The 20,882-nt window shown below is 32.3% G+C and overlaps 1 protein-coding gene across 1 annotated transcript; it reads right to left on the bottom strand.

Moving 5' to 3' along the window:
• Window positions 1–212: 212 nt before the first annotated feature.
• LOC137918879 (monocarboxylate transporter 2-like) lies at window positions 213–20,353 on the bottom strand. The gene is made up of 12 exons (XM_068761808.1): window positions 20,161–20,353; window positions 10,711–10,927; window positions 9,428–9,597; window positions 8,809–8,956; window positions 7,111–7,229; window positions 5,027–5,194; window positions 3,664–3,823; window positions 2,281–2,422; window positions 1,912–2,043; window positions 1,668–1,842; window positions 1,092–1,244; window positions 213–851 (listed from the first exon to the last, which is right to left on the bottom strand). The coding sequence occupies exons 3-12, from the start codon at window positions 9,549–9,551 to the stop codon at window positions 319–321; spliced, it is 1,854 nt and encodes a 617-aa protein (XP_068617909.1). The 5' UTR covers window positions 9,552–9,597; window positions 10,711–10,927; window positions 20,161–20,353; the 3' UTR covers window positions 213–318.
• Between the last annotated feature and the right edge of the window lie 529 nt (window positions 20,354–20,882).

Below are 20,882 nucleotides of genomic sequence, written 5' to 3' on the forward strand. Positions count from 1 at the left end.
GTCAGATGAAAACTGTAGTATTTCGTTTTGAAAATTACATACATAATTTTAAACTATATTATACATTATAATAAGATTTTTTAAACCAAGTAAAGATATTAAATATACATACGTATATTATTATTGAAAATTATTTAAATAAGTTAAATAAAAAAGATATATCGAAAAACAATGTAATTTTGTTTGTTATGTAATAAAAACCTGATGTTAAAGCTCTTCTACACAAAGTATTTACACAATCACATTTTACACCACAATTTAATTAGAGACTTAAAAACTTAATTATATCAGTAGTCCGTCAAATAGTCTTTAATAATATCATACTGAAGTGGTAATTTGCTCAATTAGATGATGTTCACGTCGCTCACGACAAGAAGCTCTGCAGGAGCTGGAACGGTTCCACGTGCTGGGACATTTGGCCAAACCTTCTGGAACGCTTCGCGACGGTCGTAAAATAGCTGATCGCCGGCAGCATTCGGGATAACTTGCCGCAGAGCAGCATGTGCGGTTAAGTGGTGCCCCGTATGAAAACGACTTAGGAAGTCGCGTAGTGCATGTCCTGGTAGGCCATGCGCAGTATGCAGTTGCTCCTCCCGCACTGCAAGCGCACCATGCGGGCTCACATCGGGGCGGCGTCAAACAAACACAAGCTTCAGTGATTGCCGGGGGAGGTGCTGGTGGCGGTGCTTCTGGTTCTCGTTTTGAAAATCCCACGAAGAAAAGCATCAACGCACCTGCCAATGTCGCTGCTGTCGAGAAATAGAATCCAGCTCGTGGAGCTTGTTGATTCATGTAACCAGTCACGGGAACCCCGACAATCACTGGGAGCGCTTCAGCACCTTGTACAAGACCTACAAAAGATAAGTCAAGTCAATCTACATCAGCCGATACACGCCTCTTGCATGACATAGGCCACTCTTAAAATTGGCCACGATCATCGGTTTAACGCTGACTGTTATCAGCGACTTGTCACAGCCTTGACTATCTCATTAGTCTACAGAATTTAAATTAGTATATAAATAATTGCTAAACTATGAAAAAAATATTAAAAATTAAAAAAATAATGTAACGTTAAGAAAAAAAAAACTTACTCCAAACTTTAGTAAAGTGTCGGCCTCGAACGCGTTCCATTGTGAGCATTTTAATTGAATAAAGAAATCCACCTAGGCATAAGCCATACATCCAGGCAAAAAGAACATATCCGTGGTAGCCTTCTACGCTGCTTAAAGCCAGCATAGAAATTCCTAAAAGAAACGTGAATATAAGGAAACATATTCGTCATGATCATCAATACTACTGGACATAGACTTTCACCATAAATTTACAATAGGGTCTTTTTGGGAATGATCAGAGTCGTCCGACGACTTTAACAAGGGCATAGGCCTTGTAGGTGGACTTCCTATATTGCGCTTGCCGATTTTTTGTTGCACATCAGAACCTCGAGGCCCCAGTAGCCATCTGTTCTGAGCGTTAAGTTACTTCTGTGACCTGCCCACTCCCATTTCAACTTGCCTATCTGCTAAATTATATCGGTTACTTACGTTCATTTACAGATCTTCTGATTTCTGATTTGGTCTTGTACATAAATCCTGAATACCCTCTCATGGCTCGTTGAGTGACTATGACAGCATTGATGGACTTAAATTATTTATTTATTACATACGTACCTATACCAAGCATCGCTGTTTGACAAAGGTATTGTTTTGAAACTAAGCACTGGGCCGACGGGCGGACTAAGACGAGCCCAAACCCGGCGCATCCAAGAACAGCGGCGAAACCCAAAAACGTTTGCAACAAAACCAGTGCACTTTCTTCCAAACCTTCTTGAAAACCTTGTAATGCCTGTGAAATAAGCATTCATTGAAGATAACACCAATGAGCAACAAAGCCAACACTTACACACGCTCTTACCAGAAAAAATACGGGAGTGTATAGACCAAATGCTGCCAGACCGGTAGATAACGACAAAACTTTTGCAGGTCGCGAGTGAAGAGAGCTCAAATCAATAAACGGCGACCTTTTTAATCCTTTCTTCTCTTTTACCTGGTAAAGTATAAGGAATAAATACTGTACAAAGTCGAATAAAATTTCTATTTTGTTAATTTACCGTTTACCTTTACATTATTAATTAAAAAGAAACCTTGCTCTTTATTTCCGCTAAAACAATAAACAGGCTATCGTGTTACCAGGTACAGGAAAATACTGTATTAAATTATACATTCATTATAGCATAAAAGACATTGTGTTTAATTAATACTAATTTATAAAATTATTATGTACCTTTCGTCTCTGATTTTTTAAATGCTGTATGGCACGTCGTTGTGGATGATACAGAGAGGCGCTCCTATATACAGCGCTTAGAAAAAATGCAAGAACCAGTATTACTGTCACCGCCTGGAGACCTAACCGCCATCCAAGTTTGCTAATAAAATAAGATTTTAAAATATTAATTTTTTCATAGAAAATATTTAATTATATGTAATATGTAATAATTATATATATTATGATAAAAATAAATTAAAATGAACTGTTTTAATTTATTTTTAACATCAATTAAAATTTTTGAACGAAATCAATGAAAGAGATCCGTAGAGTCCTTCTACTAGTATATCACATCTCGAGTAGGGATTGCCTTATGGGAAAGAGGTCAATATATCTATAGCAATGCTCCATATAATTTTACTTTACTAAACATGATTGAAATCATTGAAACATAAAATGAGATTTCTTATATATTTACATCTTTATAAAAAGCGACGGCCAAAGTAACATATTTAAGTTGCACTTTAAAAATATTATTAAGGTTGTTATACACTACGAAAAGTAATATTGTACAATGAATCGTGTTGAACAAGATTCATACCACATCTGTCGCTGAAAATCGCTTCCCTGACAAACCAGCATATGATGAATCAACACATCCAATTGAAATTGTAATTTAAATTACTTGAGTTATGGATGAAAATCGGTTAACATACGAATTAACGAGATACATACTAAGCGACTAGTCTATTGAGGAAAATAAATCGTTATTGTTATAGGCAGTCTTATAATGTTATTCTTCTCTCCGGCCCCTTAGGAATTTGATTAAAATCGCAATTGATCTGGACGTTTGGTACGAAACGGGCACGAGTCTACCAACAAGTAAGGAGATTTTCTGCGAAAACGTATTAGGAGGTTTACAACCAGCAGAAAGATTGCTTGCGAGTGTACTATAGATTAAACGTCGTACCTTTGGTGACCCGTTTCGGTGAATATTTATAGTACTAATTTTTATCATTCTATATGTTAATTATTACCATTTACATATATAGGGAGGCTGGTTATACATATGTGCTAAAGTTTTAAAGTGGTGGTTGTTTAGGTAATTTATTGTCAAAAAACTTTTTTACCTATTTCTAATCACCGTTATAAAGTGATCAGCACTATGCAAATATCTTTAAAATAATTTTTTTTTTACGGATAATATTTTTTTTTACTTTAAGAAAGATTTGCAGCACCTATTGTTACGTTAGACTGAGGTTTTGGAAACAGATTAATAAAATAAAATGCAATGTAATTCGTTAAATAATACTTTAAAAGATCTAAAACCTTTGAATGAAATTGCAAATTAAACATTGAAACTTAAGCAAAAAGGTATCCAAATATATAATTTCGAATTACCCAACGGCTTCTTTATATGCGACGCTGAAAAGAGCAATACCAACTCCTCCGCCCGCATGAGCCACCAGTTCCACAAATTGTCGACGCCGACGAAAATATGCGCCGAGGACTAAACCGGCGGCTTCACGTACTAGACCACAGCCTACTCCAAGAACTATTCCTGATAAAAAAATGTTTGAATAAATTTTAAATTAAAGTTTCTTTCTTCAATACAAGAAAAAAAGATCTGTGTCAAATTTTTTCGGACAAATAATTGCAAGTATCGATTTTTACACCGTGTTTATAAATACAATAAATTTCTTAAACATATAATTTGGTCAAATATAGGAAGAAAGTGTGCGAATAGCTCGTTCAAAACATGTAATTATTCTAAAGGAAGCTAAAACTTTAATTCATAATGTGTACTAACATTTTGAATGTATTCATTTAAATTATAGGATAGTTTAACAGCTTAATAAACAAATAAAAATCGTGTACATGTTTTTGTACAAATTGTATTCGATAAGGATTTCTAACTACAAAAATTAGATAAAACTTTCGTTCTTCAATAGAAATCGATGTCATTGACATTTCAATTGTGGTTTCAATAGGAGGGCGTCATGTCACACGGCGACAGAAACAATGAATTTAACGCAGGCCAAATTTCCGGATAGCCTAATTTCTCGAATCTAAGCTATTAATTGGCCACACTAGGTTATTCGACTTTATATCACTAGATTATTTGTGTGGACCAATTAAAGATATTTATTTATAAAGTTATATGAATAAAAAAGACGATATAGAGAGCCTATTTCATCGAATGCCTTGAAAATAAAGTTCATTACGTGATTAACAACTTTATACATGTGTGTGTTCTTGGTGGGCACAAGTTTGATATAATGTTTTATAATTTCCAAGTTTATCCCACATAAAAACAAAATTCATAATGTTAAACCCTTCACAATTAAATTGCAAAATTATGCAATAACTTTGAAAGTCCCAAACTAAGGAAAAAAATTTTCGTTACTAACGTCAATATTTCAATCATAGGATCTCTACTCCCGGATATAAGCCTTCCTAATAGATTTCTAATAAGACCCGTAGGAAGCGGCCTATATTCAGCGTATTCCGACAACCTTCCTTAACTAGGTCCGTTTATCTACTTTGCCAGTGGATGTACTGATCCGTTGTCTCCACTTCAGAAATAGAGGCCCCGGCGGTCACCTCGAGAAAACCCGAGCATAGCCATCTCCATGACTCATTGACTCATTGACGAACAGAAGCTTGTCAATGAAGACTGAAGGGAGAGACCACGTTTCAAGCAAGTCAAAACACATAGTCGTTACAAACATTTCTAATTTTTACTCTAAGCATTTACACTTACCATAGCTAAGTAAAGTTTGATGCAATTGAGTTGCAAAGGAAGTAAAGAGACATGCTAATGGTAACAAGAGGCCTCCTAATAGAGCCGCCAGCCTCGGAGACCGTTTCCGACCTGCCACCAGCGCTCCTGCCGCTCTTGAAACACCCACGCATATTGCTCCGGCCCATACTGTTAACCAAGAAAAACTGTTAATTTTACTGCGAATATAATATCAGAATATCTACGATTCGATAATAATGGTACAATCAGAACTCGTAAATACAGAATACAAATTATACATTAAAGGTACGTATTTGCTAAACACTTTATTTGAAGTAAACATGTACAATAGGTTTATACAAATATTTCATCATCCTCATCATCATCATTTCAGTCTTAAGATATCTACTGCTGGACCTTCTCCATACATTTGCAAGAAGCTCAGTTGAAGCAGAGTGCGTTTGGCGTCATCCGATGACTTTAATAAGGTTGTTTGTCCACCTCGAGGTTTAACGTTCTACGCTTCGCTTACCAATTAATGGCCTCATACATCTTAAGGCTCTCTGTACTTTGCGCTATAAAGATATTTACAAACATGTAATTATATACTTTACAAATTAATAAAAGCGCAAGACAACTTTAAATAAGACAAAAAACTTTAAATTTCAAAACAGCCAAAATCTGTAATTATAAAAATTTATTCACTTCACAATAAAACCAGTGCATAGTTTTGTTTCAATATATTTATGGTTTGGTATTTGAGTTCTGAGTGGTCCTAAAAAAAACAGTGAAAATTGAACTTATTTTAACATAATAAGGAAAACGCGGCTACCCAGATTTAATTTTTATCGTTCATTTTCCCACTAAACATTAATGATGTTAACTATAAATTTCTAAATATAATAATGCATTAAATAAAATAAATTAACATTTAATTTTAATGGAGCCGAGGAAGGGCGGAAAAATGACAGGAAATTACGCACGTACGGTGTCATTCAATTTGTGCATTGCACAAGATAGAAAAGTAGGAAAAATAAATATGATTACTTTACATTACGCGATTGAAACTATTGTCATCTTGTAGCAACAATATTCTCTGATTGCAATCATAAAAAATTGAAAATGGAGATACAGAAGCAGAATTTTAATGTTCTTAATTATAATTGAACCGTCCTCGATGCGTGTACATAAATTTAAACCTGCTTCGTTAGTACTGATGTTACATTATTTACGACTGCTTATGCATATTACGTTCCACTTGTAATTCATTCTTAACGTTTAACCGTCATTAATTTTACTAATTTAAATGATTAAAAAAAACATAATCTTTATTTCTGTGAAGGAAAGAGCCTCTCTCTATCTTCGCAAAATTTATCTGCAAAATTACAATTTAAGCTTTGACTATATAAAAATAGCGAATATTGAAGCTATCGTTATGAGAATAACGAAGAGAGCAATACATACATGTAATTTTTGAAATTACAATTCTACTTTAAATCCAACAAATAATATGACGGTTGATCTTTAAATAAAATTAAGACGCAACCGAAGCACAGCCTTTTGCCACGCACTTACAATATATAATAGCATTAAATATTCTTTATTACTTTTAAATTAAACATCATAACTTTTACGTATGAGACAAAAGTAATAAAGCCTAGTTTTTTTTTTTTCAAAATATTTATTCAATAAAATCGTTTTACTCGAATAAAGTTATTTGTGAAATGCCTTTTCAATAGAACCAAATTATTTATGGCATTAAAAACTGCAACAGAACAGTATTAATAAATAAAAATAATAAACAATATAAAAACTAAATCGTTCATAGTTTACACTGTAAATATTCAACATGTCGTTTAAACAAAAAAATGTTCACTTTGGTAAAATTCCACCTTCTAACAAAAGTACTAGACAATCATAATAAAATGAATACTTGAATCAGATGGAAAAATAGTATACCGAAATATATGTCCAAAAGCTAAATTTTAGGTGACCATAAAAACAGTTAAAATTTGACAATAATATAGTGTTGTATGTAGTGACAGTTGTGTAACAACAAACGTTAACTTAGTCGAAAAGGAAATAAATTTGAGTGTTCTTTTTACCTGCATGATCAGCAGCGGGACCTAAATGCCTCAACGCGTACACGTGGAGAGCTCCATAAGCTAATTGTAATCCCGTTGATAAAAGATGGGCAAGGAAGGCTGCACCGCATACGATCCAACTGCAAAATGTGATAAATTTAATAGACGGCATAAAACACTTGTCTAACTGTTACATCTTTTCTCATCTTACGTACAATATAGTAAAAAAGTCATAAAGTTAGAAATTTTTACGTTTCATTCATTTTATGATATTTTGTCCATTTAAGATTGCAAAAGAAGTGAATCTCTTACAAGATAGTGCCTATAGCCGTTCCTAAGTATTTTCCTAAACCCATTAGAGTAACAATTTCTTTTCCACCATATTACCCTTAAACAGATTACAGTCAAGTTTCAACACAATCCAACATCTTTAGATCCACGAAATATCATATTCTTTGAGATGCTTCTAATAGTAATCTTCTAATAGACTGATGATTATAAGTACCCGAATAAATTCAAGTCAAGTCAAATTAAAAGATAAAAGTTAAGTGAAAACATTTTAAATGCCTTATTTTTGTGCTATTTTATTTTTAAAGAAAACTTTAAACATTCGCAAATTTGAATAGATGAATATGCCAATAAGTTTCTTAATTTAATTGTATTAACCAGTCGGATAGAATGGCTACAATTTCATTTATAATCATCACAGCTTATTTATATGTTTTTCCGGCGGACGTTTTTTTACCGTTTTTCAATGTAATCGATATGTCTCAGTGTAAACAAATAGAAAAAAGCAAATAATTGTAAAAAGTAAAAGGGCGGAAGAAGATAAGTTAGTTATCGGTGCGAAATAATAACGCACCGACGGCACAAGGTAAATAAGTCTCGACGATCCCTCAAGACATTGTTACGCTATTAGTCGAACTTATAAAGATTTTCGGAAACTGTGTTATTGAAAGCGTACTGTTAACACCGAAATAATATTAAGTAATAATTAATTTACACCGTAAATACACTTTCATCTCGCTTTTTAAAACAAATTTAAAAACACAAAATACTACTGAGGTTATTTCTCCGACGATTTTATTAACAAGAAATGGAAAAGAAGTCACCTATTACATTAATAAATTCCAGTTGGAGAAATTTAATCTTGAGATTACAGTTACCCGGAAGCATGTCCATAATAATATAAATGGTGATCGGTTATAGATTTAAATGCTCTAAAGCGATAAATGTATGCTCCATTTATCAATGAAAGGCTCTATAGCTTTTACACCTATTTCCAAAAAACCTTATATAAAGTGATGGCTTTGAAATATGTTATTTTCATTTATTTATTATACGGAAATGCGAAAGGCCAATTACTTATGGCAATACAAAGTCTACAGGGTAAAATAGTAAACAATAATTAATTTTAATACTTAGTAATCCGAATTTTGTAAACCCTTTTGGTTAATATTATGTCATTATGTTATTTATTTTTTATTGTTACCTTAATTTTTGGAGAGAGTGTACCATACATCATTTGACACTAAATGAGTTATGCATACATTTGTTTAAAACTTTTCCATCTATAACTAATTATCGTTTATCATAATTTTTACAAGTATTTTTATCTATACCAATATATGTAATAATATATTTCACAAAACAAATGTTGTAATAGACAAGTAGTTTGTTAATAGCTATGTTTATGAACGTGAAAACAGTTTGATTTACCCCCATCCACCTTCTGGATAGAAATGGTGCTTGATTGCTCTTGTATCAAGTTCACGTCTGCGTAATGCCGGAACAGTGCGGTGAAGCGAACGTAACTCACGTTCCCGTAGGACACCACCGGTTGACTCGTCTTCTCCTTCGTGCCAACCTTATAAAAATTATTTACATAGAGTGATGGTTTTAACGTCTCATAGTCATCAGAAATTCCATAAGTATGTAAAGCATACATTATAGAATATTATTAAAAAGGGTTATTAAAGAATATCCATTACAGATTAATTTAATAATAAACATCGAAAAAGTCTGAAATATTTCTGAAGTAACCTTTACGTTATTTAAAAACATATACATTTGGTTGTTGACTATGTTGTGTATTTTAATGAAATTCATTTTGCAATAAATTAACATTTTTAGTGGTTTTGTGATTTATGACAATCCTATCAAAATCTCAGGTAAGCATAATAAACTTTAGTTTTGAACATTACTGCAATGAAATACCTTGCGATTTTTCATGGACGTATAGTATATGACAGTAGTGTTATGCATATATTATTAAAAACAAAGCGTTTGTTTATAAATTTATTAAAAGGGTTTTTTTTACTAGCTTGTATATACTTGCCATAGTGGGGTAGGCAATGGTAACTGTTTGAGAGTGTATGTCGACATCTACAGCGTTGTGAGGGGGCGCGGGGCGGCGGCGGCGGTGATGCCGACGGCGACGGTGACCACCGGTCGGCGTCCATCAGCCGAGCATGGCTACACCCACACCCGCACCCGCGCCCGCGCTACCTGCAAACAGTTCTTATAGTTTACTTTTTATGTAGAAAAAATCGCATCTTCCATCACAGTTCTGTATAAAATAGGTTTTCGTAAAAGCCCTATTTAAGTTTAACTTAAATTAACGTGTAAATAATATACCGTGGAAGTTTGTTATTGGCCTGCAATCTTGCTTAATACTCGTACAAGAAATAAAAAAATACATGTAATGCCTAAACTTCGTTTTGTAAAAGTTAACAAATGATTCAAGGATCTGAGAATACGCATATGTAATAAAGTACAACATATATTAGATCTTTCATTTTTTAATTCTAGATCTTGAATTACAATTATATAATCACATAAATCTTGTTACAGCATTCAAGAGTTTCAAGTTGAATGAAGCGTGTGGAACTTAGTTCGTTGTCTCATTTACATGGTTGATATTATAATGAATACATCAAAGATTGCTATATTTCAATTCAAAACAACAGAGAGCAGTTTCTGATCCTCTGGTTTTTCTAATCAATGCGAGCTGGTGGCAGTTTACTACTTATAATCATAAAATAATTAACGATTTAAAAGATAAATTGCAGTTCAGTATTTATCTAAAGAAGACCTAAAAAGAAACGCACCTTCAATAAATAATATATGGACTTATTCATAAAAGTCCTGTGTAATTAGTGCGTAAAAATAACTGAGAGAGCTAGTTATTAGCAATCTCTAATATTTATTTACTCAATGTCATTTTACTATTAGACTTAAATCTTTCTTAATATTAAATAAATTATTAAAATAAATAAATAAACAGATAATTAATATAACGGATAGTAATCAAAGTATATGACTGACAGGTAATTTTTGGTTGCAACCTGTAATTGTCTATTCCAGGTTATTATTTTTGCAGGTTGTATCTTTGGTTTGGTATTTCTTCAGCATTAAAATTTTATATTATCCATCTAGATAAATATTTAATAATTGAAAACTTTGCAATTGCGTTATAAATAAATTGTAAGTTATTTGTAAGTTTAGTGTCACACGTAATTTTATATCGATCTTCCATTTCACACTAAGCATATGTAAGCTTATAAATGATATGTATGTTAAATATATGGGGGTATCGATCCCGTCATCCCGAACGCTTACCTAGCACAAGCGCACCGCTCCACGCCCTCACTTACGCTGTAAACGCTGCCGCGCCTCATTCGAATCTCTTCTCTGCGACTTGTCAAACGGCCCACATCCACATCTTTCGTTTTATTTGATTTTTCGCTTATACGCCATCCCCCCACATACTAACGGCGCACGTTACTAACTTGTCAGCTCTTTCGGCGACACGGACATGCTTCTCATTTTGACGAAGCTTTAACAATAAAAGGATTTATTAATATCATTTCATTTCAGTAAAAGTGCCAATTCCATTCTTACATTATGTTCATATGTTAATGAAATTGAAAACGTACTGCTAAAATGTGAAACTTTTTCAGTTGTTCATAACATTGGTTTTTCATAAGCAAGCTTATTAGGAAAATAGATATAACTATTTTGATTATATTTAAAGCGCAATTTTGCAATTGCTTATGTTAAGACGCCAATTTTAAATTGAAGAATAAAAGTTTTATAACACAGTTTTATAGTTCATAATTATTTATTATTTAAAAAAAATCTTTTGTCGAATTTTTTTCGTAACAATACAACGCTAATCCAATATCTAAGCCATTTTTAATCGCTTATCGATGAAACGCTTAAGCACGCGGACTCAGTAAGTACTTGTTCACTCTGACCTTGATGAGACCTGGGTTATATTTCTCAGGAAACAAGAAAGCCGGCAGATTGTTCCATTTTCAGGCTGTGCGTATCGGACACGTATAAATGCTTAGTACGCCTCCACCGTGTAAGGGTGGTAGTGGGTCGACTTTCTATTCGTCCTGTAGATTATTGGGATAAGGTCGTGTAATTCCGCAGCCGTAATCGTTAAAACCATATTTTATTATCATCACCAACACTATTTCAGCCGTAAGGTCTACGTCTCCCGTAAATTTCTGGTAGTACCCGTTAAAAGAGGACATTCAGCGTCTTCCGACAACCTTAACAGGATCGAACAAAAGCCCTTTCTACTATTACTATTAATTCTGATGCATTTGTTCCTCTTGCAACATTTTAATCGTAGAACAACAAATTTAAGATCAATATCTTATATACTACACACATAATTCTACAAATGATTCGACAAACAAGCTATCTATTAACTTATTTTCTAAGAAATATTAACACACCTTTTTAAATGTTATTTATAATATATATTATAAAAGTATATTTAAACAAATTAGTTTTAATGCGTGTATAAAATTAACGAAATAAATGCTATACATTTAAAAATGAAAATGTTATTAGCTTTAGCATGCGCTTATTTGCTCGAAGAAAATACTTGATTTAGTAACAGACTAATAAAAAACAATACATTTTAGTTTTTGAGTTAGAATACAATTTTCATCAGACCAGGAGTTTTAACTAGATTAAAAATTCTCGGATTCAAAGTTAAGCTTCGTAACACCTGAAATCGAATCTATCGATTGAATAGTTTGTGCATGCAGTATGCCTAAATAGTCATACAAATAAAAACCGCTCTTTCGCTACACTTTTAGTTTATCCCTACAATTTAATATAGTTATACATCTATAGTAGTAAAACGTGTTAAAATATATTAACTGCATTCAATATGTGTTTTTAATGTACTTTTTTTCAATATTCTATTAAAGTATAGTTTTTGTCAACATCGGAACTTCATTTTAACTTGTTAATATATATTATTATAAAAAACTATTTATTAATATTATAGTGCTACAGAAACCGCTGACCCCCGCCTTTGGAAAAAAGAGAATCAACGCTGCCGTGACCCTTGACGGCCAATACTACTCTTAGATCATGATCAAATCTTTTTAAATAAAAAAGAATCTACCTGATTTACGTATTATTGTAATAACGAAATAGTGAAAAATCGTATTTACAACTTTATAAAAATAAAGAAAATATTAACAAATCATAAACGAGACGATGTTTATTTAATTTATAATCATCATAGCACAGTTATGACTTGTTTCAATCTCTCAACTTAAATTTACAAAACGCGTGGGCAGCTTTTGAAGCACCGTTTGCTTATAATACGACGTTCTAATGATTTAATGAATATTTTACTTGTTCTTGTAATATGGGCAACTAAAAATCATATAGGATTTGTAACGTCTGTACCTAAGTGGCTTATAAATATGAATTCACTTCTAGAGTATTATAAAACAGACTTGAAAACTCATAGCCGTTAAAAATAAATATGTAGCCCTAGGTATTGTATCGTCTCAGTACCATAAGATGAATGTGCGTTTATCAGTGATGGCTCTGAAAGTAGTCGCTCACTTTGGGCCCCAAGGGCAAGCTCATAGTCGCTCAACGAGCCATGGAGTGTCCACTCTCCCGTGCTCGGGAAGTCTCTACTAGATCGAGTCAAGAGTAAGATCTGTAGTCAACGAAAGTAACTGACGAAGACCACTGGGTTGGCAAGTTGAGGTTGTCGGGGGCAGACCACATAGCGTGCACAAACGATGTCTGCTTGAGCCTTATCATTCTGGAGTGGAGACCATGGACCTACAAACTCAGCACAGGAAGCCCTCCCCTCCCACAAGGTGAACAGACAACCTTGTTAAGACCGAAGAAAGACGCTGTATGCAGGCCGCCAGCTCTCGGAAACCTATGATTTATCTACTTTTATTTAGAAAGAAAAGCGAAATCCAAGATGAGTAAACGTTAGGAATGCTTTCACTTTAAAAAAAATACCTGGTATGAACACGTCTATCAAAAGTAAATTAGTTCACATTTATTTCCTAATGAGAGTTTACAAAAGGCGTGTGAATGGGAGGTGTGGTTAGCCACGCCTCAACTTGAACAATGGCGACTCTCCACAATACAAACCCACGTACCTGTCCAGTCAAAAGCATTCATATTTCAAAACACATTAAAATAAAATCAATTCCTAGGAGCTTAATGAAACACCGTTTTAAGTACACAATTAATGCAGTTACAAACCAAGTCGAGAGGAAGACATAGTTTAGAAATATTTTCGTATTTAATAATTAAGTTCAACTAATTTTCAATGAAAATTTACGCGCAATTAAATTATCCATTGACAAAAAAAGGATGCCAAAAAGCTTCTTGTTTATGAGATTTATACTGTTGTTGATATAATCTATGACATCATCGTCACATCAGTGGCTTCTTCTTCTTTTCGATGAATAGACGCCCCCTGCAAAGCATATGTCGCCCCCAAATACCATCACGATCGCTGCGCTTGCGCTGATCGTGTCCAGCAACTTACCGCGACCTTAACAACGTTGTTAGTCCACTTTCAGTGGGGCCTACCTACGCTCACAACAGCCATCGATTGCATGAGCGACGTGCCTTGTTCACTTCTACTTCAGACGAACAATTCTTAGGCCTACGTCGGTAAATCTGTTTTTCTACAAGAACGGCTCATAATATCGCGTAGCGAAAAAAAAGCATCACTCGGTTCATTACTCTTTGGATGACTTTCCTCTAAGGCTTCCCGTAAACGACTACCTCTGATCCGTAAGTTATCACCAGCAACAAACAATAGTTAAAAACCTTCGGCTGCAGTCATTGCGGTATTTAGGGTGAGAGAGACGATTTAGAGCCTCCTAAACGCTGCCTACACCTTCAAGAGTAGCTACTCCGACAATTACTTAAGTAAACACAAAATGGACATTAGGCATTAACTTCGCCATGTCCATATTTATTTTTAAACATACTTGTCTGGCCTACCTGTTTCTACACCAATAATTTAATATAATGAACAAATCTTTATCTGTTATACAACGAATCTTGACAACACATTCAAAGGCAAGTTAAATTAGAAATTTTTGGCGGCATGAACAAAAATAAATGAAACGTGGAAAAGAATAAATTAACTGAAATTTAATGTACCTATATATTCACAGTGCGGTGGGCATGAATCCAATCCGCCATGTGATAAAATCGCAATTTTATAATAACTCTGTATTGTACATTTATGTGTATCTACATTGCAAAAAATTAATAGACCATATTGTATTAACGGCGACGTGAGTGTTTTTGAAATTATTAATAATAAAAACAAATCCTAAATTCTTAAAATGAAATGTTTAAGACAAACACCGTATAGCACCACAAACTTCGGTTTCACTTAACAAAAAAAACTTAATTTTCATTTAAGGGCTTACTGTCTTAGTTGAAAGCGTGTTTACATTTAAGTGAACAATTCGTCGGATCATTAAACTATACTTCCTTAAAATAAAATTCAAGTGATCCCTATGAAACGCTTATTACACGGTACAGTGAATAGCTTTGCCCTTTTAAATGAAAACCTATTAATGGAATCTCATATAGTTATTCTTTTCTGGATCAATAATCCCTTTGAAAAGTATTTGTATACACACAAGTACTTATTTCAGACGTTGACTGTTAGCTCAAACAACGGATCCAAACATAGCAAATTTACTTCAAGAAAAATAATTTGTCCAGTGTGAATAAAACCTCTACAAATTAACAATAAAACTGAAATGACAATGATACAATTGAAAGTTTTAAATGATTCAAGAAATAGATAATTATATACATAAAAACTGGATTACAAATAAAAATATGACTTAAAAATTGCAACTGTTCAATATACATTTACTATTTATTTTGTTTACATGTCACACAGTAAATCTAGAAGTTTTAGGTAGAAAAAAAAGTAAATGAGCTTAAATATTTGATATACAATTTTATGATAATACTGCAACTATAGGACTCTCCGTACCGTATATTAAGTTATTCTTAAAAAATAAGTAAAAAGTATGATAATAATGCATGGGCACGACGCAGAATGAGCGGCATGGGCACTTGACTAGCAAAAACCTCCACTTTTAACGTTTGCATATAAATAGCAGAATGATTAAAAATTATATTACTATATTTACTTTATTTACTATATTTTTAGAAATATGTTTTGCTCCAAAAAAGATGTACAGAGAATTGATTTTGTTTTAATATCTTCCGTCCTTTTATCCACCTAACGGCCATTTTAGATAACGTCATTGTTATTGTAAAAATAATGTTATTTTACACAATCATTTTTTTCCTTTTCAAGACCACTAACTCGTACTAGTTCCACTAAATCGTGAAGGAAATCATGAAGTATTTTAATTACATAACCTTTCGATACAAAGACAAAATGCTACCAAGAATAATACTTTATATTTTACGCCATACAGATGTTGCGCCTGTGATTAATAGGACATTTTGTTATAATTTGACTGGTCACAACGTGTTGTAAAACCGTAAACTGCTTACTTCACATTTCTCAGTAGTCATAATTAAATGTGATATTTGTTTGTACGTAAAAATTCTGATATTTTTTTTCATGACTAAGCCTAAAAAACTTTTATATGTATGGAGGATAATCTGGCGCCTCTTTTAATTCACTTGAAAAGACTGGTTTATTCTAACGTTCACTAATTTTTACATAAATACTGGAAAACAATATAAATCAAAATTAAACGTGATCTATATTTTTATATAAATATTAATTATTAAAAATATTTAAGATTGCTTTATTAATTTAAATTTGTAATCTGTTAGTAATGATTGCATAGATACAACAAAAATATTTAATCTGTACTTGAAATAAACATTATAATACAAGTCGTAAAGTTTATAGCACAATGCTTCGAATAGGAAATAGCTTGACCTATTTACGTTGTATCTTGCATTAAATTGAACATGCGTATAGTTTATTCATTTGCAGCAACAGCAGTATTTAGAAACGCTTTATAACACAACTGCTCATAATAAATTATAACACAATCCTATTAATCTCTGTAATAGTAGCATTCGCCGCTATTATTTAACATCGCGATGTCTGTGATAGCGCCAGTAAATAAATTACTTCGTAAATAGAATTGAATTACATTTATTTCGATACGCAAAATAAAATTATGCTAAGTAGAGAGTTCCAAGAAATTTATCTTCGTAATTAGGGTATAGCAAAACATGATTTATAAAATCAAAAAGATCCAATTACTTTTTAATCGGTTATTTCATGGTTAGGGAGAATGTAGAAAAGATATATTATTTACGGTGAAATATTTATAATAAAGAAATTGATCAGAGTTACCCAATTAACAAAAATTTGAAAATATTGTAGAATAAAACAACGTAACAGATATCAAAGTATAATTAACATCAAATTACCAATAAAATGACGTAAGTTATAGAGCAGTCCATATAGATACCTTTCGAATGTTTTTGCATTAACCAAATAGAACACATTATTAATTTATTCAGTCATATGAGATTTCAAATTACTGTTACTTTAACTTCAAAATATCACAAATTTTAGTAATCGGACAAACAAGGAGGCATATAGAGAGGTAGTTAACTTGCGCTATAATTAATTACGCGGTTTGCATACATTTTCTCTAAAAGGATTCGGTGAAGCAAAATATTTAAATTTATAACAAACCAATGTTTATTCATAATAATTACCAATACTTTTGGAAACAATTTATTCCAAGAAAATTTGATCACCATGGTCTTAGCAGACTATCACCTCTACATATATACCAAACACTGTATGGGTGATGGAAAACTCATATTCCTGAACATCACGTTAATACAACAAAAAGCGTCTTTGAAACACCACCAATTTACGGGCTTTGATTACATTTTGATTGGATTACTACTTGATGATATTGATGATGATGATGACGATGATGACGACGAACACGATGACGATGATGAAAATTATGGTAGGTGATTATGATAATGACTGTAGTGGTGGTGATGATGATTATAATGACGGTGGTGGTGGTGGAGATGATAATAAAAAAATGGAATTATTATTGTTATACGATTATTAAAAGTACTCCAATATTAATCGAAAATAATTGTCTAAATAATTTTAACAAAAATAAAAAAAATTATTACTTTAATCCTAAGTCTGTATCCACACCAAAATTAACATTTAACTTAGGCGATGCTTTCACTCTAACACCATTTTTTTTTAAGTTTTTTTGTTATTTTGTGTATTAATAGTGTATTTTTAAATTTTGATTTGGTCAATCGTTGCCACTTTCTTTGTAGTCAAAAAATAAAAAAGCTGAAAAAATTATGAGATTTTTTTTTTCAAATAATAGTGATAAATAATTTAGCAGTCTCTTCTTTATATTACGCTATTACTATTTCGTGAATAATTTTGATAATGAATGATGATTGAAAGTCAGGGCTATATGGTGGAAGCTTCATTTTCAATCATCAACTTTTGCTATTTGTTAGGTATGTTTGGTCAGCCCTTATCATAATAAAAAACGGATGTCCTTTTTTGTTTATTTCTTGCTTGATTTTAATCAGTAATTTTTAGTAAAGATTTAGGCCGTCGGTTTTGCCCGACGGTTAAAGTTCATAACGAACGATGCCTTTCCAATGCTGCTACACACGCCTAATCACATTTTTGCAAGTTGATCCGGCTTTCGCTATAATTTGAGAAGATTAACTGCCCTTTGAAGATGATCTGTTTCATACATTTCGCCAGTGTTCAATCTTTTCAAATTCAATTACCTTTCAATAGAGAATCGCAGTAAAGTACAATGTTCTACCGTTGTGCTTATGACCTAATTAACAAGCTTTATATATGCAGTTAGATCATAACTAATGTCGTCACCACTAGCTCTTCGACTATGTCGTACTATATTATGTTAATCATACTCTGATTATTTGGAAAGACTAACGATATCCATAACAAGTCATAAGAAATCTTTCCTTCAACACACGTTTGAACCTAAGCGTGAAAATTAAGTCACATAAATATTTTTTTTTGGTTTTTAATGTTTTTATAGGATCTTTAAAAACAAAATATACTAAAGATCACCGTTATACTCATTTGGTTTAATAAATACTAAAATAATAATAAAATCGTGAGTAACCATTTTATCTTCATATTTTTTTATTGTATTATCTGTACAAATACGTATATGTGTGTATTTCTGTACTAGCCAGATGCAAACAGTGAAGCGAGAAATATACTGCATTATTTTTATATGTTAAATATGAAAATACTATTTCGTTCTCTTACGAAATTAATAATGGTTATTTTAACTAACAATAAATTCAGTCTCACGTCCTTTATACGTAGCAAAAGCCGTGAAATATATTCTAAATAAAGATTGCGTAGGTAGCTAATAAGTGTTAGGATCTGAAAAGGCCGCTTCCACACTTGTGGCTTGATCATTTAACCTGCTCTCATAAACTCCGAAACATATTGTTATGTCATTATTTATCTGTAGGTTATTCTAGATTAAAAGAGTAGTTTGTCGGCACTAAGAATATATTTAGCTTTTAATTACATTTTAGTATTCAAACTATGAGAATTACCTGTTGTTTACTAATACATATAATTATTAAAAAATACACGACTACTATCCATAGCCTAACGTTGTTAACATAGGTTTTTCTGATATATATTATTATAACCAAAAGTGTATTAAAACAAGCAGCGAAAATATATTTTCAAGTTTCTTAAGAAGAAAACGATTGTTTCGAATAAAATACCATTTTGTGCTTGGAATCCTTTTTGTTTTGAAGTTATTTGTATTAAGAATAACTGCTCTTTATGAGTAGTCAAGTGGCCAAGCGTCCCATTTTTTAAATGCTCATTTAACAAGCAACATCTTCAAAAGAATCTGACTTCGCAGCATTTTTATTTGAATTTCAAAAACTTAAGTCCTTCTTTATGATACAATTTTGAAAATCTGGTTTATTAAGTCAGCAAAATTACCTTAATTATCACTTTCTTACGTCGGCATCTATTTAACTAATATTTGAATTAGATTAAATAAAAGAGACTAATTTATTGTAATAGTGTTGTATATATAAAATCGGTTTAAATTAGGACTCTTATTTCTCTAAATTGTGATGAATTTATTGATTAGAACATAATAAAATAAAATTAAAAAGGCACTGCTATAAGAATAACCTATAAACATTGACCGAAACATCATTTTTAAAGCTTATTGCTTATTAATGAATCACTGTCTGCGATGATCACAGAAAGTTTTAAAATATATCAGGAAAATTATGAAAAAACGTTTCACTCACAATCTTTTAGACAGCTTCTCTGATTTCAAAGTAACATTAATGCAAATATCCAAATTATGTTTACAAAAAAAAAGGCTACATGAATTATTATTTGTAATCATGTAAGATATATTTGTAAATTAATATATAACAAAAATTATAAAGCAAATATTGCTGTTCACAAAAATATCCAATCTCTTGTTTTAAGATAATTATTTTTGTATATATTCAATCCTCTTCGTGACTTACCAATTTATTCAATTAAATTTTTGTGATAAGCGTTACGGAAAAATTATTCGACCGTCTCTGATGTGGTTTGCGATGTGCGTAAGCTTACAGTAGGGATTTACGGATTTTATACAGGTATGTATAGTGTTAAAATGACTGTCCTCAATCGAAACAAAAATAACATAGCAATAATAGCAAGATACTTACATTAATAGAGTATGTTAATGTTCAAATTCAAAATTAACATTACAAATAGGAAACAACACTTATTCCGAACGGCAACGAACGTGTTTTAAAAATAATGCAGAGCATGTGAGTTTAAGAACGCGTCTAATTGAAAAGCGAAGCGGGAAAATGGTCACAGATTCGCGCGTGGGTGAAAACGGAAAAGTTGATCAGAGGTCATGACGAGAACTCTGGAGAGCGGCGAGTGCGGCGTCCGACGCGATACTACCGCGGCCCGGGCACGCGCCTCCCGAGGCTCGCCGCGCCTCGCCCGCCGCTGCAAGCTTTCAACCTACGGAGTGTGAAACCACTCTCTTGTCGCACACAGCCTCAACCCTGTCATGTTCTCGTGATATCTTTATTAAACCACAATTTTTCTTTCATATTCCTCTAGCAATCATGAGTCATAATATAAGTTGAATAATATTCTTAACATTTGTCTTAAAATTTGTGACTATTAATGATTGTAATATCTTAGAGGAAAGTTTACGTCTAATTCAAAATATATTTTTTCAAGTTGGCACTTGCGTTGTCAATTATTTTACCTTTGTAAGTTATAAACCACTTCCGGATCAGATTGCTGAACTCTCCGAAAAAACTCTTAGATACTGTAATTTAGTAGTAAGCTTTTAAAAATGGAAGGTTTAAGATATGTTCTTGTGAACAAAATATTACAACCGTGCACATTCGTTTGTAATCTGTTC

Source organism: Battus philenor, unplaced genomic scaffold, assembly GCF_028537555.1.
Source record: "Battus philenor isolate CCGP_79_NKW_IND1 unplaced genomic scaffold, ilBatPhil1.0.hap1 SCAF_15, whole genome shotgun sequence".
Classification (NCBI taxonomy): domain Eukaryota; kingdom Metazoa; phylum Arthropoda; class Insecta; order Lepidoptera; family Papilionidae; genus Battus; species Battus philenor.

Coding starts and splice junctions, on each gene's coding strand:
- LOC137918879 (XM_068761808.1), bottom strand. CDS start 9,551: ATGGACGCCGACCGGTGGTCACCGTCGCCGTCGGCATCACCGCCGCCG. Junction 2,044..2,280: donor TAAAAAATCAGAGACGAAAG/GTACATAATAAT, acceptor ATACTTTACCAG/GTAAAAGAGAAGAAAGGATT. Junction 1,843..1,911: donor ACACTCCCGTATTTTTTCTG/GTAAGAGCGTGT, acceptor CTTATTTCACAG/GCATTACAAGGTTTTCAAGA.